The sequence below is a fragment of the Denticeps clupeoides genome, unplaced genomic scaffold, assembly GCF_900700375.1.
Source record: "Denticeps clupeoides unplaced genomic scaffold, fDenClu1.1, whole genome shotgun sequence".
Lineage (NCBI taxonomy): Eukaryota > Metazoa > Chordata > Actinopteri > Clupeiformes > Denticipitidae > Denticeps > Denticeps clupeoides.
In genome coordinates this window covers 705,693-731,243 of record NW_021630036.1, presented here as the reverse complement: position 1 = coordinate 731,243, position 25,551 = coordinate 705,693, and the positions used below count along the sequence as shown (strand labels likewise).

The 25,551-nt window shown below is 45.3% G+C and overlaps 2 protein-coding genes across 3 annotated transcripts; both read left to right on the top strand.

Moving 5' to 3' along the window:
- Positions 1-376: 376 nt before the first annotated feature.
- Positions 377-16,124, top strand: LOC114781162 (rho GTPase-activating protein 39-like). Its single transcript, XM_028967894.1, is given in 11 exon segments — positions 377-388; positions 1,415-1,783; positions 6,416-7,568; positions 10,857-11,021; positions 12,761-12,958; positions 12,960-13,161; positions 13,342-13,415; positions 13,506-13,705; positions 14,556-14,647; positions 14,728-14,897; positions 15,001-16,124. Coding segments are annotated over 11 exon segments (2,829 nt in total). The 5' UTR covers position 377; the 3' UTR covers positions 15,196-16,124.
- A 1,952-nt stretch (positions 16,125-18,076) lies between these two features.
- Positions 18,077-25,527, top strand: gfus.1 (GDP-L-fucose synthase, tandem duplicate 1). Of its 2 annotated transcripts, none has more exons than XM_028967873.1 (10): positions 18,077-18,623; positions 19,433-19,573; positions 21,610-21,724; positions 21,891-22,019; positions 22,097-22,170; positions 23,562-23,695; positions 23,773-23,904; positions 23,978-24,057; positions 24,544-24,643; positions 24,776-25,527. In XM_028967873.1, the coding sequence occupies exons 2-10, from the start codon at positions 19,446-19,448 to the stop codon at positions 24,829-24,831; spliced, it is 948 nt and encodes a 315-aa protein (XP_028823706.1). In that variant the 5' UTR covers positions 18,077-18,623; positions 19,433-19,445; the 3' UTR covers positions 24,832-25,527. The 2 variants fall into 2 exon arrangements, with proteins under 2 accessions (XP_028823706.1, XP_028823707.1); XM_028967874.1 differs by having other exon boundaries at positions 18,094-18,123.
- Positions 25,528-25,551: the final 24 nt, after the last annotated feature.

The window sequence follows — 25,551 nt, the reverse complement described above, 5'->3', positions numbered from 1 at the left end:
GCGAATTAGCTGCTGAACTGGTCTGACAAAACGAGATGACCCGCAGGTTGTCAGGACAACGGCAGCGTCAGGCGCGGCTCTGATTGGCCGTTTAATTAACGGCGCGGGTCCGATTAGCCGCTTAATTACCGGCGCGGCTCCGGTTGGCCGTTTAATCGCCGGTTCGAGTGCGGTCCGAGTCCGCATGGGGGCGGCGCGACGCCGCGCTGCCATGGCAACGCTGGAAGCTGCGCGCTCGCGCCCCGCGGTGACGTCAGGCGGCGGCGGTGACGGAGAGGCTCTGGTCGCTCGCTCGCCCGCCCGCTCGCTCGCTCGCTCGGTGGCGGAGCATGGCCGCGGGTCTGCGGAGCGTCTTCTAACGGCAGCGGCGGGGGAAAATGGCGGAGAGGTAACCGGGGGACCGGTGTCCGGGATGCGGGCGGGATGCTGGCGGGATGCGGGGCGGGATGCGGGGCGTGTGGGTGGGGGTGCGATGCGTCGCGCGTTCCGGCGGTTCTGCGTTTCTCCTCCAACGCGTCGGGACGCCATGAAAGGCGAGCGCGGCGCGTTATGTAATGCGCGTGTCTCTGTGCGCGCGTGCGAGCGTGCGTGCGTGCGTGCGTTGCGTGCGTGCGAGCGTCGGCGCATTGCGCTGCAGGTGCAGCTCCCGCATCCGACATCAGGAAGTGCGGCCCGACGGTCGTGTGGCTGTCACTGTCACCGCCGCGGTGTCCGTCCTGCCCACAGCAGCAGCTGCCACCCTGGCAGATGTTTCCCTGATTCAAATAAGAACGAGCAGAGGTAATAACCTCCCGAATGAGAATGAGCTTATTAACACTGTTAATTAACGTAATATAATCGTCTTGTGACAATGAATCAGGCTGCAGGCCTGAAAACGCCTGAAATGTGACATGCCACCACATAAAATGATATAACCCGTTATATTCCCCCCACCGCTTCAGACCGAGGCTGCAGGGCCGCGGTCAGATCGCATGTGATGCACTGGAACCCCCTGATGGAGGATCCGGTGATACGAATGCGTTTCAGCGCCGGATATGATCTGGAAACGGGACCCCTGGGTCCTGATGCATCTCCACTCCAGAAGACCACGTGGAAGACCAGAGGGGAGGAGAAGCGAATCGCCAAAATCCATTATATCATATATATACTCCGGTCCTCCAGCATCTTCATCAGAGATGATGAAGGAGCTGATTTTGCACATATCAGCCAAATTTCAGCCATCTTCAGATCATCCCATCCGGGAAATATTTGACCTTCCTTGAACGTACCTTTTGGTCCTCAGTGGTGGAACCTCACGAGCGGTCATGTGACATGGTGTTTAGAATGCGTGAGTGGCAGGAAGTTGGGGTGCGAGGCTGCGGAATTGAGACAGTACGTCGGGATGGTGACGTTTCTCTTGTCTTCGCGTGTCCAGGCTGGAATGGGTGGAGATCATCGAGCCGCGTACACGGGAGCGCATGTACGCCAACCTGCTGACCGGAGAGTGCGTGTGGGACGCCCCGGTGGGGGTCTGCATCAAGCCCAGCGGCGAGGACCAGTGGTGGGAACTCTTCGACCCCAAAACCTCGCGCTTCTACTACTACAGCGCCGCCACCCAGAGAACAGTCTGGCACCGCCCCAAGGCCTGTGACATCATCCCCCTCGCCAAGCTGCAGACGCTCAAACAGAACACCGAGTCGCCCACTCCGCCCACCGCCACCACACTACGCTCTAGCCCCGCCCACAGCGCCGTCAGCTCCTCGTCCCTGGAACAGGAGGAGAAGCAGCGAGAGGAGGGGGAGAGGTAGGCCTGGGGTCGACTCGGGGTCACAGTTTACCGTTTTAATCTCAGTTTTGCTGTAAAAGTCGTGGCGAAAACTCCTTTTCTAGTCACGCAATTCTATTTAACCCAGTCAATATAGTACGAAAACCGCGTAGAACAGACATCTACATTTACGGCATTTACCAGACGCCCTTATCCAGAGCGTCTTACAGTCAGTAGTTACAGGGACAGTCCCCCCCTGGAGACACTCAGGGTTAAGTGTCCTGCTCAGGGACACGATGGTAGTAAGTGGGGTTCGAACCTGGGTCTTCTGGTTCAGAGGCGAGTGTGTTACCCCACTAGGCTACTACCACCCAGTAGTTACAGGGACAGTCCCCCTGGAGACACTCAGGGTTAAGTGTCCTGCTCAGGGACACGATGGTAGTAAGTGGGGTTTGAACCCTGGTCTTCTGGTTCAGAGGCGAGTGTGTTACCCCACTAGGCTACTACCACCCAGTAGTTACAGGGACAGTCCCCCTGGAGACACTCAGGGTTAAGTGTCCTGCTCAGGGACACGATGGTAGTAAGTGGGATTTGAACCCGGGTCTTCTGGTTCAGAGGCGAGTGTGTTACCCCACTAGGCTACTACCACCCAGTAGTTACAGGGACAGTCCCCCTGGAGACACTCAGGGTTAAGTGTCCTGCTCAGGGACACGATGGTAGTAAGTGGGGTTTGAACCCGGGTCTTCTGGTTCAGAGGCCGAGTGTGTTACCCACTAGGGCTACTACCACCCATATGTACTCTCCATGTCATTATATGATATATTTCATTATAGTTATTGTCACATGACCAGCATCTTCAATACGTGTAAAAGTTTCCTTTCGAAGATATTTCGTGATGAATGTAGTTGTTCTCCAAGCAGATTTGATACGCCGTGAGCCGCTTCCATGTTCCGTATGGATTTTTGTGGTTGGTCTTCATTCTAAACCAGACACTCCTGAATGTTCCTGCTGAATTCATTCCTTTCGCACTGGCTTATTTCCAAAGAGCCACAACTGATTTTCCGGAAAACCCGGAAAACCCGGAGTGGCAGCTGGCCCGGGCACGACCAGCTAGCATAAATAAAACTCTTAACAGAAAGAGCATCAGGTGGCGAGATGCTGGTGAGATGCCAGCCAGAATTAATATTCCTGTAGCAGACACACTCAATTCTTTTCTTTTTCCAATTTAATGGAATAATGGACATTGGCTCCACATTATTAATCTGATTTAGGTTTTCCTTTGAATTATTTCAAACCAAACATATTTAGTTAGTTCAGCTTGGTTTTTTTAAGTAACAAACGATTTTGTTGAATTGATCAAGCGTAATTTGGCACTGAATCCAAATTAAACCGAATCACTTTCTTTTTATCCGTAATGCGTTTTCTTAAAAAAAAAAACATTAAAATGTTAAGTCTAATCCATACGAGGGAGGTTTAAGTTGGTTTGAAGAGGGACCGTACCCTTTTTTCAGCGTAGCAGAATTGGTCTGTGTGTCCCGCCGAGACTCCGTCCCTCCTCTGCCAGCGTCGCTGCTTGTGGGGGCCGCCGGAGCGGGTAAATGGGCGCATCATCCAGTTAAGTGTGAACTGAGATTCCTTCTTCTAGATTCAGGGGGACCAGCTCAGGGCTCGGAATCTTCGCTCTGGGTTCGGTGTGTGCATGCGGATTTATTCACAAATGAAGGTTTCGCTGGGGTCGGAATTCGATCGACCATATACCTTTTGAATAATTAACAGGACTTTTAATAGGGTGTCCCGGCCAACTGAACCGGCATTACCCTCAATTATAATATTACTCTACTACTACTACTGGGTTGAGACGCAGGAAAGAAATATGAAGTCCGCACCGTGTCACTGCAACATTCATCCACTTCATCTTCTTTAAACTTCAGGCCTGCTGCTTCACCCTTTCCAAAAAAATCATGTTTGCACATTATTTATTCATGTCGTCTAGATGCGCGCATGAAATCCGTCTTCAGGACAAGACGGTGGTGATCGAACGGCGTCCGTTGGGCTTTTTTGGATCCTTTAAATGATTATTTCTGCATAAAATATATGCGTTAAGTATCTAATAAGTAAAGCGTTAATTGCATGACATGCAGGGAATGTCTCCTATACAGACTGTCCGGCACGTCACTTCTGGCATTTACCAGACGCCCTTATCCAGAGCGCCAGTAGTGACAGGGACAGTCCCCCTGGAGACACTCAGGGACACGGAATACACATAATACAGAACATTTGAGTACCTGCATTCGGTTTGTCTTACATTTGACAAGACAGTATTCGGATTACAGTTGCTTTATGAAAAATATATTTCTTGCAAAATTATATCCATGCCGATGTTTTATTCATGGTGATGGTGGTATTCCTGTTATCAACTGTATTAGTCAGGATGTCCCAGTTTTGGGTTAAATCTTTTAGTTGCTTATGGGGCTTGTGATGCATTTTTCATGAACCAAAAAAAGCAACAAAGTCCCAGGTTCAAACCCCACTTACTACCATTGTGTCCCTGAGCAAGACACAACAACAACATTTATTTCCTATAATCACATACAGTATGTCTCAATGGGCTTTAACAGGCCCTACAGTTGACACCCTTCTGCACGCAAGGAAAAACTGTAGGAGAGAGAAATAAAGGTCGGAAGAAGCGTGATACAGTGGGGACTGTCCCCCTTCCAGGGTAGAAGGAGGCTGCAAGTGGTGTCAGTGCAGGGTTGGTGGTGATTTGTCCAATAAGAGAAAAGGTTTTAGAGGTGGAAAAGTCCAAAGTGTAGTATAGAGCATCTGTCCATGTTTGGAGGTGCTGGACAGTGCAGAGTAGGTTTTAGTCCAGTGTCATGGTGGACATTACGTGTCCATTATGATGCTACTGGTCCATTTGAAGATCCCTGAAGCTTTAGCTGTTACAGGTGGTGGTGTTGGCTGTGGTGACCCTCTGGTTCGTTTCATGCTAAGTCGTCTCGTCAGAAGCTCATTGCTGATGAGACACTTGACCCTGAGTGTCTCCAGGGGGGGACTGTCCCTGTAACTACTGAATGTAAGGTGCTCTGGATAAGGGCGTCTGGTAAATACTGTAAATGTAAATGTGATGTGACTGCTTACAAGTGCGCATGCAAACTGGCCTGTTGTGTCGATCACAGAACTACAGAATCCACGACGGATTTATTATTTTATCAAATAACGCCAGTAACCGTAAAATGATGTCACTGACAGTAATCTTTTACATATCCACCCGTCACTGCTGGAGTCATTGACTGATCGACCAATCATAGAGCTGGATGTTACAGACACTCAAACCACTGAACGTTCTCTATTGTCCTGCTGGACGCTGCAGATTTGATCAGTTTTGCACAATGGATTATGTACAGTGACTTCATGGCTGACAATTAAATACAGAAGACACATTTTGTTGTGTCACCGTGTGCTGTGCTGTGTTTCGCAATGAAAATCACTTCACTTTCACTCTCTAGGTGTAAATTAGACTGATTGCATCCCAGTTAGGGCTGGACAACATGGCCTAAAAATAATATTGCAATAATTTTACACGATATATATATTAATATACAGTAATACACAATATAATGTTTTTTGTTCACTTTTATTTATTATTATTATTATTTAGTTCTCTCATTGAAAAACCATGCACTTTTGGTCAAGTGTCGTGAGCTTTTTGAATCCGGGCTATTCCACTGTACGAACTGGGACCATGTATTGGCGATCTTTTTTGTTAATGCTGCCATGATGCAGGGCTGCTAGTAGCCTAGTGGGTAACACACTCGCCTATGAACCAGAAGACCCAGGTTCAAACCCCACTTACTACCATCGTGTCCCTCAGCGGGACACTTAACCCTGAGTGTCTCCAGGGGGGGACTGTCCCTGTAACTACTGACTGTAAGGGCGTCTGGTAAATGCTGTAAATGTAGATGTCTGTTCTACTCGGTACTCGTACTATATTGACTGGGTTAAATAGAATTCTGTGACTAAAAAATGAGTTTTGCCCACGACTTTTACAGCAAAACTGATATTAAAATGTGATTTATTTCAATTTTACACTAGCGTGAATAGCATGTGTGAAAGTGAATTTATTCCATGATGTGATGAATATTTAAGCAGCTCTAAAAACCCAGCTGGACACAATTTGCAGGTCTCAAACAGAGGACATGTCTAAAGAAAAGTGGATGCGTTTTCTGGTTGTGCAGGGAGTGGCTTCGCATACCACGAAAGTGAAGTACATGCTGTCTGTTCAACACGAACGTTAGGATTTATACTCTGTGAATATAGTAATATCGCACGTGGAAGAACCTCCGATACATCGACTATATTTACATCTACATTTACAGCATTTACCAGTCGCCCTTATCCAGAGCGACTTACAGTCAGTAGTTACAGGGACAGTCCCCCCCTGGAGACACTCAGGGTTAAGTGTCCTGCTCAGGGACACGATGGTTGTAAGTGGGGTTTGAACCTGGGTCTTCTGGTTCATAGGCGAGTGTGTTAAACACTAGGCTACTAGCACCCTGGTATTCCATATATCGCCCACCCATGATCCCAGGCATTTAAAAATTCAACCTTGAGGCCAGTTATGTGCACACATTTCCACTAAAGCTGTGTGTGTGTCTGTGTGTGTTTCAGGTTTAGGATGCTAATAAAGGTTTCAGATCGCGAGCCCAGTTTCCTATCTCAGGGGAATGGTTTCTCAGGCTCCTCCCCCCGTCCACGGCGTTGCTCTGGAAACGCTCCTCCTGACCCCGAGGTCTCGCCTGTCTTCCATCCTGACCGCCAGTCACAGTCGCCCTACATGAAGCGGGTGGAGCTGGGCACCCAGAGGCGCTCGTCTGGTGAATCTCAGCCCTCATCCCCTCGGTATGCGTATGAGCCCCCCCTTTATGAGGAACCGCCCACTGAGTTTCAGGCACCGCCCATATATGAAGAACCACCTTCTGACATGCACTGTGACTCCTCCCCCTATAGCTCTGATAGATCTCCAGCACGAAAGCCCACTTCTATTTACCACTCCCCCAAGCAAGGCCACTCCCCCTATGGGCAACTGGTTCTGACTCGACAGAAACCAGCCAATCAGGAGAAAAGTTCTAGTTTGGAAGGGCGGGACTACAGCCCCAGTGGAAGGGACTACGTCTCTGGGGGAAGGGACTACAATTCAGGTGGGCGGGATTACAGCTCCAGTGGGCGGGACAGTAGCTCCAGTGGGCGGGAGTATAGTGCAGCAGGGCGGGAATATGTAAAACAGCTGGTTTATGTGGAGCAGTCTGGCTTCAGAACTGCTGAGCGTCTGATTGGCTACAGCACACAAGGAAGTGTTTCCGCTGCCAGTTCTTACGGAGGATCGTTCACACTGCAGCACAATATAGGCGGAGCCAACCGAAAGCGAAAAACCCGCAAACCTTCCCTGGAGGGCGGGGCCACCACCCAGGAGGCGGTGGAGTCAGCATTGCTGCAGGCGCGATTGGCCTGGGAGGCTCAACAGGCTCTGAAGCAACGAATCAGCTGGGACAAAGAAGGCGGGGCCTCTTCACAAGGAGGGGCCAAAGATGGGTATGAGAGTGATGGGGCCACGCCCCTCCCACTGCCCGGTCCTGTGGTGCGCGCTCTCAGTGAGGACGAAGCACTGGCACAGAGCGACGTTGGACGTTGGAGGCGCAACATGCACATAAACTCTCACACACACACACTCGACCGACTGGCCTTTACACACACTCTCCTCGAGAAAAGCCTGTCTGTGCAAACGAACCTCGCCTCACCGGAACCCTACCTGCACCCCTCCCAGGTACATCACACACACACACACACACACACACACAATCTAGTACGATCTCAATACTTACACACAAAACACACATACACACCATCTCAATACATACACACAAAACACACATACACACCATCTCAATACATACACACAAAACACACATACACACCATCTCAATACATACACACAAAACACACATACACACCATCTCAATACATACACACAAAAAACACATACACACCATCTCATCATACACAAAAAACACACATACACACCATCTCAATACATACACACAAAACACATACACACAATCTCAATACATACACACAAAACACACACACACACAATCTCAATACATACACACAAAAAACACATACACACCATCTCAATACATACACACAAACACACACACACACAATCTAGTACGATCTCAATACTTACACACAAAACATTCGCACATTTACAATCTCAATATATACACACAAAACACACATACACACAGTTTCAATACATACACACAAAACACACATACACACAATCTCAATACATACACACAAAACACACATACACACCATCTCAATACATACACACAAAACACACATACACACCATCTCAATACTTACACACAAAACACACATACACACCATCTCAATACTTACACACAAAACACACATACACACCATCTCAATACATACACACAAAAAACACATACACACCATCTCAATACATACACACAAAACACACATACACACCATCTCAATACATACACACAAAAACACATACACACCATCTCAATACATACACACAAACACACACACACACAATCTAGTACGATCTCAATACTTACACACAAAACATTCGCACATTTACAATCTCAATATATACACACAAAACACACATACACACAGTTTCAATACATACACACAAAACACACATACACACAATCTCAATACATACACACAAACACACATACACACCATCTCAATACATACACACAAAAACACATACACACCATCTCAATACATACACACAAAACACACACACACAATCTAGTACGATCTCAATACTTACACACAAAACATTCGCACATTTACAATCTCAATATATACACACAAAATACACATACACACAGTTTCAATACATACACACAAAACACACATACACACAATCTCAATACATACACACAAAACACACATACACACCATCTCAATACTTACACACAAAACACACATACACACCATCTCAATACTTACACACAAAACACACATACACACCATCTCAATACATACACACAAAAAACACATACACACCATCTCAATACATACACACAAAACACACACACACACACCATCTCAATACATACACACAAAAAAACACATACACACCATCTCAATACATACACACAAAACACACACACACACAATCTAGTACGATCTCAATACTTACACACAAAACATTCGCACATTTACAATCTCAATATATACACACAAAACACACATACACACAGTTTCAATACATACACACAAAACACACATACACACAATCTCAATACATACACACAAAACACACATACACACCATCTCAATACATACACACAAAACACACATACACACCATCTCAATACATACACACAAAACACACACACACAATCTAGTACGATCTCAATACTTACACACAAAACATTCGCACATTTACAATCTCAATATATACACACAAAATACACATACACACAGTTTCAATACATACACACAAAACACACATACACACAATCTCAATACATACACACAAAACACACATACACACCATCTCAATACTTGTCTCAAAACATACACACACACAATCTAGTACGATCTCAATACTTACACACAAAACATTCGCACATTTACAATCTCAATATATACACACAAAACACACATACACACAGTTTCAATACATACACACAAAACACACATACACACAATCTCAATACATACACACAAAACACACATACACACCATCTCAATACATACACACAAAACACACATACCACCATCTCAATACTTACACACAAAACACACATACACACCATCTCAATACATACACACAAAACACACATACACACCATCTCAATACATACACACAAAAAACACATACACACCATCTCAATACATACACACAAAACACACATACACACAGTCTCAATACATACACACAAAACACACATACACACCATCTCAATACATACACACAAAACACACATACACACCGTCTCAATACATACACACAAAACACACATACACACCGTCTCAAAACATACACACAAAACACACATACACACAGTCTCAATACATACACACAAAACACACATACACACATTCTCAATACATACACACAAAACACACATACACACAGTCTCAATACATACACACAAAACACATACACACAATCCTTCAATCATACACCAAAACACACATACAACACACAGTCCAATACATACACACAAAACATATATTCAACAACACTCTCAATACATACACACAAAACCACATACACACCATCTCAATACATACCCCCAAAACCACTACACACAGTCCTCGAATACATACACCCAAAACAACACATACACACCAATCAATACCTTACACACACAAAACACTACACACACATCTCAATACATACACACAAAACACACATACAACACAATCTACCAATACATACACACAAAACACATACACACAGTCTCAATACATACACACAAAACACATATACACACAATCTCAAAACATACACACATACTCACAATCTCAATACATACACACAAAACACACGTACACACATTCTCAATAAATACACACAAACACACATACACACAGTCTCAATACATACACACAAAACACATATACACACAGTCTCAATACATACACACAAAACACACATACACACAGGACAAATTTCACTGTGTGCAGAGGACAAATTTCACTGTGTGCACGGTGTGCTGTGCTGCTGTGTATCACGTGTGACAATCACTTCACTTTCACTTTCAAAACACACATACACACAGTCTCAATACATACACACAAAACACACATACACACCATCTCAATACATACACACAAAACACACATACACACCATCTCAATACATACTCACAAAACACACATACACACAATCTAAATACATACACACATACTCACAATCTCAAAACATATACACAATCTTAAAAATTAGTTCTGTTTGAAAAAACACACATGTTCTAGTACTCTCACACTATCATACATAATGAATAAAGTGTACTTAAAATGTAATAATGCATGCTTTCTCTTTCAGTCAGAGGATTTAGGGGCGTGTTCTCAGTTTGAAGGTGGGCGGAGTATAAGGACCATGATGCCAAGTGCCAGCTGTGGAGTTTTCCCAGAATTCTCTCTGAGAAAGCCATCCTCCGAGACCGACATTGAAAACTGGGCATCTAAACACTTTAACACGCATACACAGGTACTTACCACACCACACACCCTCACAAAAACACACAGAGAAAAAATATCTGGACTGAATTACACCGAAATGTTGGTATATCACAATGGCTGATTATGGACTTACACTACAAATATTAAGTTGGCAGTGGTGTCCTAGCTGTTAAGGAAGCGGCCCCGTTTAAAGCAGCCAGGGCTCTTTCAATCCTCAAGAAACCCACCACTGATCTTGCAGACATCAACAACTACAGACCAGTGTCTCTCGTTGAACACTGTGTCTACAATCAACTATCACTTCATCTATCTCAGAACAACCTCCTAGAACCCAACCAGTCTGGCTTCAGAGCAAATCATTCTGTCTGTTTCTGAAAAGCTACATGCAGCCAGATCTGTTCTTATTCTCCTCGACCTCTTTGCAGCATGTAATACAGTTAACCACAAGACTCTCCTGTCCATCCTGAATAGACTTGGAATTTCGGGCTCGGCATGGCAGTGATTTGCTTCCTACCTTGATGAGCGGTCTTACCAAGTGACTTGGAAAGGATCCATGTCTGCAGACTCTCCACTGGTGTCCCTCAGGGCTCAGTACTCGGTCCTCTCCTTTTCTCCCTCTACATGAGATCACTTGGGGATGTCATTTCCTCACATGGGTTATCCTACCACTGCTATTCTGACAACACACAACTCATCTTCTCTTTTCGTCCATCAGATGTACACGCCACTTCCAAAATCTCTGCATGTTTAACTGAGCCATCACCTAAAACTCAATCCTACCAAAACAGAACTATTATTCATTCTGGCAGATTCTTCACCTCATCAGAATCTTGCTATCTACCTGAACAACTCTCAAATCTCTCCTTCTACAACTGCACGCAACCTTGGAGGAACTATAGACAACCAACTCTCCTTCTCAACTCACATCAATCCCCTGCTCATGTAGATTCCTGCTCATGTAGATTCCTATTGTACAATATCAGATGGATCCTACCTCAGAGCCCTTATTACACCTTGCACTGCACCTCACACTCTCCGACCCTCCAGTACTGCTTGCCTGGTCCCTCCACTGCTGAAGGTACGAGGAAGACAGTCGTCCAGACTCTTCTCTGTCTTGGCCACTAGGTGGTGGAATGAACTCATTTACATTTACAACTACAGCATTTATCAGACGCCCTTATCACAGAGCGACTTACAATCAGTATTTACAGGGACAGTCCCCCTGGAGTTAAGTGTCTTGCTCAGGGACACAATGGTAGTAAGTGGGATTTGAACCTGGGTCTTCTGGTTCATAGGCGAGTGTGTTACCCACTAGGCTACTAGCACCCATAAACTTCCCCTCGAGGTCAGAACACCACAGTTGCTGAGTATTTTCAAACAGCAGCTAAAGACAAGTTACAAGCTTGTAACGTCCTTATAGCCTGACTTATATAAGAAAAACCTACAACCAAATGAATAAAAAGATTGTATTCCTGGTTTGAGTCCTAGTGAACCAGAACTGATCACTTCGTTGATGGTAACATGAAAGCATTTTGTACGTTGCTCTGGATAAGGGCGTCTGGTAAATGGCGTAAATGTAAATGTGAATATAAGTTATATTTCGTGATTGTTTTCACCTGTGTCTGCCTGTATAAAGCTACCCCGTTTGTGTCTCCGTCCTCGCCATGTCCAGCCATCTTTTGGTACATTTTTACTGCCCATGACCCTGTTAAACCATGTGATCTGGTTCGGACAAGTCCTGAGAAATCGAGTGTGTTTGTGTTGCAGGGCTTGTTCAGACGGAAAGTGTCCATAGCCAACATGTTGGCGTGGAGCAGTGAGCCCATTAAAAAGCCAATGATTGTGACGTCGGACCGCGCCGTTAAGCGGGAGGCGGTCGAACTCTTCAAGCTCATCCAGACCTACATGGGTGACCGCCGTGCCAAGGCGGATCCCGTCTCGGTCGCCCTGGAGATCGTGGTGAGGGGGGTGGAGCTTCCAGGGCCTCCGCGACGAACTCTACATTCAGCTGTGTCGCCAGACCACAGAGAACTTCCGCTACGACAGTCTGGAGCGCGGCTGGGAGCTGATGGCCATCTGCCTCGCCTTCTTCCCCCCAACGCCCCGCTTCCACTCATACCTGGAGGGGTACATCTACCGCCACATGGATCCCCAGAATGACAACAAGGGTACACACAATTTGCACACATGTAGTAATAACTGTGTAGAAAAAAAAGGTCCTGTGTCCTTCCTCTCCTCTCTGATTATGATTTGACATGCTGAATGGTCAGACCACACCCATGACCACTGCAGACAGGGCCAATCACAGTAGTCCAACGTGGGCGTGCGTGTTTGTGTGTGTGTTGCAGGGGTGGCCATCAGCAGCTACGCTAAATATTGCTACCGCAAACTCCAGAAAGCTGCCCTGGCTGGAGCTAAAAAGGTGAAGAAGGAGACGCTTGCGTGTTCAGATGTGGCGTGGCCGCGCGATTGGGCTCCGCCCCGACCTCACCTTGTTCTTACGCCACCGCAGGGCCTGAACAAGCCGTGCTTGGAAGAGATCGCGCACGCCCGGAACGCCATCTTCAACCTCTCCATGTTCGGCTCGTCTCTGGAGGAAGTCATGCTGCTGCAGAAGGAACGCTACCCTGACAGACAGCTGCCGTGGGTGCAGACTCGTCTGTCAGAGGAGGTGCTGGCGCTCAATGGCGACCAGACCGAGGGAATCTTCAGGTGAGAGACAGAGAGGAGCAAGGAGAAGAGCAGATGATTCACAAGCTCGTTTTTACTGAGGTTTTACATACAGAAAGACTTCATCACATCGTTTTTAGCACACATGGTTTTTGTGTATTGGTGAGGAGGAGCTACCCAGCCAATCGGTTTGTTGGCGTGTGATTATTTCTGATGCTCAGATGATGGTGGTGGTTAATGGTGGTTTTAAAAAGGGGAGGAGTCTGTATGCATGATTGACAGCTGTCACGCACTGGCTTCCTCATTCTGGGCGATTTAATCCCCCTTGTGATTATCAGAGCTTTAGTTTGTCACAACCTTGATGGCATGACGAGGCAGGTGAACAGAGACGAGGAGAATAGATGACCAGGAAGAAGGACGCATTTGCATGACGTCACGAAACCGGGTTTTTAATCGGTGAAGAACAGGACAGGGGAGACATCCGGCAACGTGTAACACAACAAAGACCTGAGGCGAACAGAACCGAACATTACACATGACAAACGTGAAACTCCGGTCTGGATCCTGGACCGGAGTAACCCCTTTCGGACCGGATCATGACATAATTCCAGTGTTCTGATTAAGGAACCATTGAACGTGGGATTAGTGAACATGCACGAAGCGCTACGTAGGCCATAGCACAGAAGACAGGAATTCAGCTCTTCGCAAAACGTTGTCCAAACGGTGAAGGATGCGTTGTCCTCTGGGGATGTAGACGATCCTGCATTTTTACCACATTTCATATTCACACATCATTGTTGTTATCATGGGCCATCTAATGAAAATCACTCTGCACCAGCCCAGTCACCCTTGTCTGTCTGTCTGTCTGTTTTTGGGGTGTGTGTCTCTGCAGGGTCCCAGGGGACATCGATGAAGTCAACGCCCTGAAACTCCAGGTGGACCAGTGGAAAATCCCCACCGGCCTTGAGGATCCACACGTTCCAGGTTTTCAGCCCCGGCTATGGCACAAAGGGCCCACGTGACACGTTTAAACCCGCGTTTAACCCGCGCCGCTGTGTCCGCAGCCTCTCTCCTGAAGTTCTGGTACCGAGAGCTGGAGGAGCCGGTGATCCCTCACACCTTCTACGAGGAGTGTGTGTCCAACTGCGACTCGCCCGACGCCGCCATCAGCGTGGTGCTCAGCCTGCCGCACATCAACAAACTCGTCCTGTGCTACCTCATCCGCTTCATGCAGGTGAGAGCGAAGTGACCGTCACCGCGAACCACTGCAGCACAGCACACGGTGCCACCTCGGAGAAGACCGGACCAGCTGAGATCTGTCTTCTTCTGTCCTGCAGGTCTTTGCTCAGCCGTGTAACGTGAGTGTCACTAAGATGGACGTCAGTAACCTGGCGATGGTCATGGCCCCCAACGTCCTGCGCTGTGTGTCCGACGACCCGCGCATCATCTTCGAGAACACGCGCAAGGAGATGAGCTTCATCCGCCTGCTCATACAACATCTCGACACCAGCTTCATGGAGGGGCTTCTGTAACACACACATGCAGATACTCGACCAAAAACACATTCATGTTACACACACACACACACACACACAGTAAACAACGATGACATTCCACTACACACACAAACATACTAACACATACTATCATTTCACGGTCACACACACACACACACACACTGCAGTATTTATCAGATCACACGCACTTAAATTGAAGCATATATGTATACACATCTGTAGTCATATACACAGATTCACACTCACACCTTCATACACACACATTCACACACAAACATGAACATGTAAAATAGATTACAAAAGATACAAAAACCAACATACACCTTATTTGAACCAATACAGTTTGTCCCTTAAATCTTCTAAATTTTGTGTATGTGTGTGTGCGTGTGTGTGTGTGTGAGTGTGTGTTTGTAGTCATGCCCACTTGAATGCTAATGTCTATTTTTGTCTCACTGTAATGTTTTTTCTATTCCTAATTTTTTATAAACTGTTTTTAATTCATACTTTTTATGTCTCTGTCTCACAGATCTGTGAGTCTGTGTGTGTGTTTGTGTATATGTCCATACACGAGTGTGTGCGTGTGTGTGGGTGCATTCAAGTTTTTTTTTTATGCTTTTTCACCCAGCACATTTAAAAAGAATTTGGTGCTTTTAAGAAAATACACTGCCAAACAAGAAACACACACACATTCTACACACTCACACAACGTCCCTACAAATATACACACAGTCTACGCACTCACACAACATCCTTACAAACACAGACACAGTCTGCACACTTACACGACGTCCCTACAAACACACAGTATACACACTCACACAACTTCCCTACAAACATACACACAGTCTACACACTCACACAACTTCCCTACAAATATACACACAGTCTACACACTCACACAACATCCCTACAAAAACAGACACAGTCTGCACACTTACACGACGTCCCTACATACACACAGTCTACACACTCACACAACTTCCCTACAAATTCACACACAGTCTACATACTCACACAACTTCCCTACAAACATACACACAGTCTACACACTCACACAACATCCCTACAAACACACACAGTATACACACTCACACAAATTCCCTACAAAAACAGACACAGTCTGCACACTTACACAACGTCCCTACAAACATACACAGTATACACACTCACACAACTTCCCTACAAACATACACACAGTCTACACACTCACACAACGTCCCTACAAACACACACAGTATACACACTCACACAACTTCCCTACAAACATACACACAGTCTACACACTCACACAACGTCCCTACAAACTCAGACACAGTATACACTTTCACAACGTCCCTACAAACACACACAGTATACACACTCACGCATCTTCCCTACAAACATACACACAGTCTACACACTCACACAACATCCCTACAAACACACACAGTATACACACTCACACAACTTCCCTACAAATATACACACAGTCTACGCACTCACACAATATCCCTACAAACACACAGTCTACACATTTACACAACGTCCCTACAAACACACACAGTCTACACACTCACATAACTTCCCTACAAACATACACACAGTCTACACACTCACATAACTTCCCTACAAACATACACACAGTCTACACACTCACACAACGTCCCTACAAACACACACAGTCTACACACTCACATAACTTCCCTACAAACATACACACAGTCTACACACTCACACAACGTCCCTAAAAACACAGACACAGTCTACACACTCACACGACGTACCTACAAACATAGACACAGTCTACACACTCACACAACGTCCCTACAAATATACACACAGTCTACGCACTCACACAACATCCCTACAAACACAGACACAGTATACACACTTACACAACATTCCTACAAACACAGACACAGTCTACCCACTCACATGACGTCCCTACAAACACACACACAGTCTACACACTCACACGACATCCCTACAAACACACACACAGTCTACACACTCACACAACGTCCCTACAAACACACACAGTCTACACACACACGGCCATGGAAGTTCGTGGCCTGATTCAACAGTGATATACATACCACACACAAGAGCACTAGGGTTTTAACTGTAGGATCTTTGTCTTTCTAAACGTTTGCCTTTTTTTATATGATTTAGTGGGCAGGAGTGCAATTCCATCCATGGAAAATATTGTATTTAATTTAAATGTAGAACAGCAGAAACACACATTAGCGACCCCAGTTACACACTCTATTAACCCCAGAACTACACATCTTTTACACCAGTTACACATGGTGTTCACACCAACCACTTACACACCGCAGTGACAAGAGTGACACTGGATGGGCTGGAGCCTGTTTGCGGAATGCTGTTCTTCTCTCATTTCTTTCTCTTGTTCGTTTTATTTATGAACGATGTGTTTAATGGACACGGTTGGGTTTAATGTTGTTTAATAAATTAAAATTGAAACATGAAAACAAATCTGTTGTCATTTTGCCTGCAGAAACACACGTGCACCATGTACATACTGCGAATGTCATAATACTACACTGTGTGTCATGGTGGCAGGGCAGGACAGGGCAGGAAAACACAAAAACAGGAGATGACGCAGACATCTACACACAGGACAAGGACTGGACACACACAAAACCAGGCCATGACAAGGTGCTACACACCCACAAAAACTGCATTCGAGGGCAACCTGAGGATAATGACAAAAATCCCTTTTACCATTTGTTAATAACAATATAATAATAATATCACTACATGTAGCATTATTACTACTACTGATAATAACATTATTATTATCAGTATTATTGTAGTATTATTAATATTTTGATGAGACAGGACCGTGTCTGGCCGGCAGGGGGCAGCATTGTCTTTACAGTCGTGATGCTGGTAACTAAAAGTGCAGAAGAAGGGAGGCGGAAGCGGAGACATTCATGGACGGTGGGTCCATCTGACCGCCGGTGACCCAAAAATACGATCCTGACCGCCGCTCGGACCCAAAAATACGATCCGGACCGCCGCTCGGACCCAAAAGTACGATCTTGACCGCCGCTCGGACCCAAAAGTACGATTTTGACCTCCGCTCGGACCCAAAAATACGACCTTGACCGCCGCTCGGACCCAAAAGTACGATTTTGACCTCCGCTCGGACCCAAAAATACGACCTTGACCGCCGCTCGGACCCAAAAGTACGATCTTGACCTCCGCTCGGACCCAAAAGTACGATCTTGACCTCCGCTCGGACCCAAAAGTACGATCTAGACCTCCGCTCGGACCCAAAAGTACGATCTAGACCTCCGCTCGGACCCAAAAGTACGATCTTGACCGCCCCTCGGACCCAAAAGTACGATCTTGACCTCCGCTCGGACCCAAAAGTACGATCTTGACCGCCGCTCGGACCCCGGACTTCAGAACGATTCCGTTACTCTCCAGGATCTTCAGTGAGTATCTTAGTTCCGTCCACAACCAGTCTTTTTCTTTTCGTGTTTCGTCTGCACTTTCTTCAACTCGATTGTGCAGATTAGAATGAGAATAAACTTTTAGAAAAAGTAATTTAGACAAGATGAGAAGAGCTAGTACCAGATGAGACTACCACCACCTTTAAGAAGCAGTTGAAAACCCACTTATTCAAAAAGTATTTCAGACAAATCTAACACTTACACACGCACATGCACACACACTGCACAAAATAAAAAAAAATCTTTGTCTAGCACATCAAGGGGACCTCTGTGGCACCTTGGCGGGTCAGGATTTGAACCGGCAACCTTCTGATTACGGGGCCGTGTCCCTACCCACTAGATGTTATATACATAAAGGGGGATTTTTTTTTAAATATTGAGACACTGGACAGGACATATAGTGAAAGTGAACAGGGACCATTTACACAGAAAACAGCAGGTGCAAACAAGCAGGAATTTGGGGAGCAGTCCACAGTAGTCTCCGGTCCGGACGCGGATCCAGACCGCCCCTCAAACGCCAGTCCATGACGGGATGATAAAAATCTGTAGCGCTTTTATTCCAGGTCCTGTCATCCAATTAGATATTAAGAATCAAATTAATCTTGTTCTGATGAGTACATCAGTACAATTTAAAGCAGTGGTCTAGTTATGATCTGATGACAGGGATTAGGATTTTTTTATATATTTTTTTGTTGGATTAAGATGTATTTGGATTTCTAACTTCTAATACAATCATGGAATCTGTCCAGTATTGATTCATCTGAGCTGGAGTGATTAATCTGTTTGTGCAGATCTGTCGAAAGGATGCGCGTTGTGGTGACTGGAGGCTCAGGCCTGGTGGGAAAAGCGATAGAACACGTGGTGAAGGAGGAGGGAGGAGCGAAGGAGGGAGAGGAGTGGATCTTCCTCTCCTCTAAAGACGCTGATCTAATGTAAGCAGCACACACACACACAGGAACTGTTAGTAGCCTAGCGTGTAACACACTCGCCTATGAACTAGGAGACCCAGGTTCAAACCCCACTTACTACCATCAACGTCAACTTTATTGTCATCTCACCATATACGAGTACACAGAGAGACAAAATTTCGGGGTTTCGGGGATTCACAGGATGCAAAAAGACAAATGACACACAAACATGACAAAGGACATGGTGCACCGACCCATAAAATAGTGCAGGTCGAGACAAACTAGACAAACCAGGCTGACAAGTCGTAATATGAAAATATATCAGTGTGTGGATGTATTTAGTATAAAGTGTATGTGGTATATGATATACTATGATAATTGTTAGAGTTATCAGTCTTATCCAACACTTATAAACCAGAGAGATATGACACGAAGCAGTTGATCTCTTTTTACTTGCAAGGAGAGCGATCAGAGACGATCATGCCTCCAAAAGCTCTGCCGTCTCTTCCGCTTCCTCTCTTTTTATTTAATAAAGGGCGGTACATTCATCACAGGATCACACCATATAATCTTATAATTTGCATGTAGGGTTGTCTCTTGGTAGACGCTCCATCGCAAGGTCTCCTTGTTTTCTTACTTCTCTGTGGCTGCAGGCCTCCTCTTATCAAGTCGCAGTCATTCTGTTCTGCAAACAACCTTTAGCCCACCAGTTTCTCATCCAAGAGACTAATGATTAAATATAGTGCGCATATTAAAAAGAATAATACAGTTTAATACATGTGAGATATAAATGTCAAAAAGGTAATAAAAGGTAATTGCATGATAACTTATATACATTTTCCAACAATCAGTGTGTAGATTTATTTAGTATATAGTTTATATGGTATATGATATACTGATAATAATGTCAGTAGTAGTGATATGACAGTATATCAGTGTGTAGATGTATTTAGTATAAAGTGTATATGGTATATGATATACTATCGTAATAATGTCAGTAGTAGTGATATGACAGTATATCAGTGTGTAGATGTATTTAGTATAAAGTGTATGTGGTATATGATATACTTTGATAATAATGTCAGTAGTAGTGATTTGACAGTATATCAGTGTGTAGATGTATTTAGTATATAGTGTATATGGTATATGATATACTGATAATAATGTCAGTAGTAGTGATATGACAGTATATCAGTGTGTTGATGTATTTAGTATATAGTGTATGTGGTATATGATATACTATGGTAATAATGTCAGTAGTAGTGATATGACATTATATCAGTGTGTAGATGTATTTAGTATATAGTGTATATGGTATATGATATACTATGATAATAATGGTAATAGTAGTGATATGACAGTATATCAGTGTGTAGATGTATTTAGTATAAAGTGTATGTGGTATATGATATACTTTGATAATAATGTCAGTAGTAGTGATTTGACAGTATATCTGTGTAGATGTATTTAGTATATAGTGTATATGGTATATGATATACTGATAATAATGTCAGTAGTAGTGATATGACAGTATATCAGTGTGTTGATGTATTTAGTATATAGTGTATGTGGTATATGATATACTATGGTAATAATGTCAGTAGTAGTGATATGACATTATATCAGTGTGTAGATGTATTTAGTATATAGTGTATATGGTATATGATATACTATGATAATAATGGTAATAGTAGTGATATGACAGTATATCAGTGTGTTGATGTATTTAGTATAAAGTGTATGTGGTATATGATATACTATGATAATAATGATAGTATTAGTTAAATGTCACGATATGATGATAATAACACTGTGAGGTGATGAGACAGGACTCTTGACCCTGAGTGTCTCCAGGGGGGCTGTCCCTGTCACTACTGACTGTAAGGCACTCTGGATAAGGACATCTGGCATGATAGGATCATAAACTTCCTGTTCAAAGTGCACACAGACGCTTTTAAAATGAAAATAACATAAAAGCGGGATTTGAGAAACAAATCTCAAATGTCATGAATGTTCTGCTGCCTGTTCTCTGATTGGCTGTCTTCTTCTTCTTGGCTCAGGGATTTTCGGGCAACGCAGGCTTTATTCCAGAGGCTCCAGCCAACACATGTCATTCATCTAGCTGCCATGGTTGGCGGCCTTTTCCGTAATATGAGGCTCAACCTGGACTTCTGGGTAACTGTTTAAGTGTGTGTGTGTGTGTGTGTGTGTCAGATGACCTTTAACCTCATGAGACAGAGGCATCTGAGCTCTCTGTTTTGTCTTAATTTGAGAGAGTGTGTTACCGTGTAATGTCTGCAGTATTGACCTGTGTGTGTGTGTGTGTGTGTGTGTGTTACAGCGTTGTAACATCTACATCAATGACAACGTGCTGCAGGCTGCCCATCACGTCGGTGTTCAGAAGGTCGTCTCCTGCCTGTCCACATGCATTTTCCCCGACAACACAACTTACCCCATCACTGAGAAAATGGTACACACACACACACACACACACACACACACACACGTCCAAACACTTATTTCATCTCAGTTCTCTGTCTCACCCAGATTCATAACGGGCCGCCGCACGATTCCAACTTCGGCTACTCATACGCAAAGCGGATGATTGACGTCAACAACCGGTCAGTTATACTGTTATCATGGTGCAATATTCCCCAAACAATAGTAAGTATCGCATCCGATACACAATTATGATTGTTGTTGCTATGGAGACACGTGTCGCTATTCACAGCTTCTTCTTCCTTCGGCTGCTGCTACTAGCGCCTGGTTCAGACAATCCGGTTTCCCTGCACAGAACGACCGAGCGAGTAAATTAAAAAGAGATCAATTCCTAAAATAAAACGTCCAAACGCCTCAAGCTCCGCATTCCAGTCAGAAAATGTCCGATTCATTCTTCGCCTCTGCGGCGGTCGGCAGACCATCACCCGCCGCAATAATCAGCCTGTTTCAGCCAGTCAGGCCACAATATGTGGCAGCCCGCAGAGGTCAAAGTTCAACTGAACCCAGTCGCGGAGCGCTGGTGCCAAACACAGCGGTGGGTTTCAGAGCGCGCCGCATTCGGCCTGAAACCGGATTTACCCGCTGAAAATGGGTCAGTAATTCCGCCACAACCGGATCGGGCCTGTGCCGATAATGAAGGAGAGTCTGACTAGAAATATAAAAATAGAATCCTGCAGCTCCGGCTCCCCTGGCAGTTCGGCACGTGTCGCAGGTCCCACCTCCGGCACAAAACCCGAATTACTTTACAAGGTTGGTTAGACCCACATGGAGACACCGAATAACAAACGGCAGCATTCGGCCCATGTACGCACCGTTATCACATTTAGTATCTACAACAGAGTGAATAAAAGGATGTACCATCTATTCGTTCTGTGCAGGAAAACCGGATTGTCTGAACCAGGCGCTAGTAGCAGCAGCCGAAGGAAGAAGAAGATGTGAATAGCGACACGTGTCTCCATAGCAACAACAATCATAATTGTGTCTCGGACGGGATACTTATAGGATACTCCTAGTGAACCGGTGATCTAGTGCCAAATGCCGTAAATGTAAATGTAGTACGTTTTACATCCTGTCGGAGTTTAAGTGGAATAATTAACAGTAAGATAATAAAAGATTAGAATAGTAGAATTTTATTGAATTAGTTATGGAGAGTTAAATAATGTTCTTTTATGCAGCTGGAGATGGAAACCTCACATTTCACTGCATTTCACTGCGTGTCATACCGTGTATGACTCTATTAAAATAAAATTAGAAATGTTTTGTTTTTGAATTATGATCCTGGGTAAACAGTTAAAATTCACGAAGCTGATAGATAAAGATGAAAAGCGGAATGTGTTCACGCTAAATATCTGCTTAGACCATTTATGCATATCGACCATTTCTGTACATATATGTTTATTGTTGTCATGACCGCAGAAGAATTCTGTAAAATGTGTACTGTACGGTGTATTGGTGCTGTGCGTGATTGTGATTTTGTGATTTCGGGCGTGTCTCGGCGGCGTTCTCCGTGCAGGGCGTACTTCCAGCAGTTCGGTCACCGTTACACGGCTGTCATCCCCACCAACGTCTTTGGTCCCCACGACAACTTCAGCATAGAAGACGGACACGTTCTGCCCGGCCTCATACACAAGACGTACCTCGCGAAAGGTAAGACGCGGATTGTTGGCAGACGTGGAAGGTTATTTCCGGACGTGGAAACGGAAACGCGTGTCTGTGTGTGTTAGAGGAGGGCTCGCCTCTCACGGTGTGGGGAAGCGGTAACCCGCGGCGACAGTTCATCTACTCGCTGGACCTGGCGCGACTCTTCCTGTGGGTGCTGAGGGAGTACGACGAGGTGGAGCCCATCATCCTCTCAGGTGGAACGCCGGACAGGTGCAGAAAAGAACGCTCTCTTTCGTCCTGACGGAGACGTTTCTCTCCGGGTTCTAGTTGGAGAGGAAGACGAGGTGTCCATTAAAGACGCCGCCGAGGCCGTGACGGAGGCTCTGGACTTCAGAGGAGACATCGTCGTATCCTTCTTCACCAGAACACTGTAATGTCAACACGAAGCACACACAGCAGTAAAATGGTGGCACTTAGACATTGTGTGTGTGTGTGTTAAGATGTTATGCGCGTGTGTCAGGTTTCACGTCATTAGATTCTAAACCCCACTGACGGCTTGGTAGGTCGTCGAAGGTTAAAACTCGTACTACCGACCACTGAGAAGCGGTTCTGTCTGCAGACGAGTCCAGGTCCGCTGGTTCTCTCCTCGTTTCCACGGATCTCCGGTGTCCCGGGGACTCCACCCATCCTGGAAGAACTAAGGCTGCGCCCAGTCACAAAAGCGGCCGGTGTGGCGCTTAGAAAAGATCTCCGTCACGGAGCAGAATTAGACACCGTGGAAACGTCCGTGGTTGTGGTTGTGGTGTCGTGGTGTGTGGTTATGGTGTTGTGTGGTTGTTGTTGTGTGTGGGTGGTTGTGAGGTTGATGTTGTGTTCCTGACTGGTGTGTCCAGTACGACACGAGTAAAGCAGACGGTCAGTTCAAGAAGACGGCGAGTAACGCAAAACTCTGCAGCTACCTGCCCGACGTTACCTTCACACCGTTCAAAACAGGTACACACACACACACACACTACCCAGCATTATCTTCACACACACACACACACACACACACACTCTACCCAGCATTACCGTCTCATCTTTCAAAACCACAACAATCATTTCTTTGTTTCTTTCCGCATGCAGCTGTTAAGGAGACGTGTGATTGGTTTGTGAGTAATTACGACTTCGCCCGAAAATGACGTTTCCTCGCGCTGCTCAGGAGGAGGAGCCTCCGCCGGAAATGAAGGGAAGTGACATCACTGCGGTGCGGTGGCGTCTCTGGCTTTTCTCTTGGTCGGGTTCTGTCGGGGGTTCTTTGCTTCTGTCACTCCGCTGCTACGCTGCGTATCGAACTTCTCCGTCAGCTGCAGTGATACGAGAAGTAAGTCAGAGCAGCACGACGTAGCAGCGGACCGGGAGGACCTGGCGGCGGGCCGGGGCTTCGTCTCTGTGCTCCTGAGTTCTGAACACTAATAAAAGTGACTTGTTCTCACACTCACACACACATCTCCGTTTCTGAAGCCAAATAAAGTGGTGTGCGGGTGACCATGTTCACATCGTTCTTTTTTCTCTATTGGACAAAACTACTTTTTAAAGTACTGACGCTGGACGCTTGTTTTTGAGTTGTACGCTGTTCACATGGTCTCTTTTTTTAGTCCAGCTGTTCCTCTGGGTTCCGTTCTCTTCATATTATTCTGCTGTCACAGCTGCTTTTCTGCATTTTACACCGTAAATAAACATGCATACACGTCCTAACGCTGACATTTCAACTCCGGCCGGGTAAATGGTATTAACCCAGGTTACAGTTCGGTGATGGAGGGCCTGGATAAATGCACACACACCTCACCTCACACACTGTATGGCTGTATATAAATAAATCTTACTTTGAATAAGAATTGGACTGGGACTTTTATTTTGAA

Coding starts and splice junctions, on each gene's coding strand:
- gfus.1 (XM_028967873.1), top strand. CDS start 19,446: ATGCGCGTTGTGGTGACTGGAGGCTCAGGCCTGGTGGGAAAAGCGATA. Junction 22,171..23,561: donor ATGATTGACGTCAACAACCG/GTCAGTTATACT, acceptor TTCTCCGTGCAG/GGCGTACTTCCAGCAGTTCG. Junction 24,644..24,775: donor CTTCACACCGTTCAAAACAG/GTACACACACAC, acceptor TTCCGCATGCAG/CTGTTAAGGAGACGTGTGAT.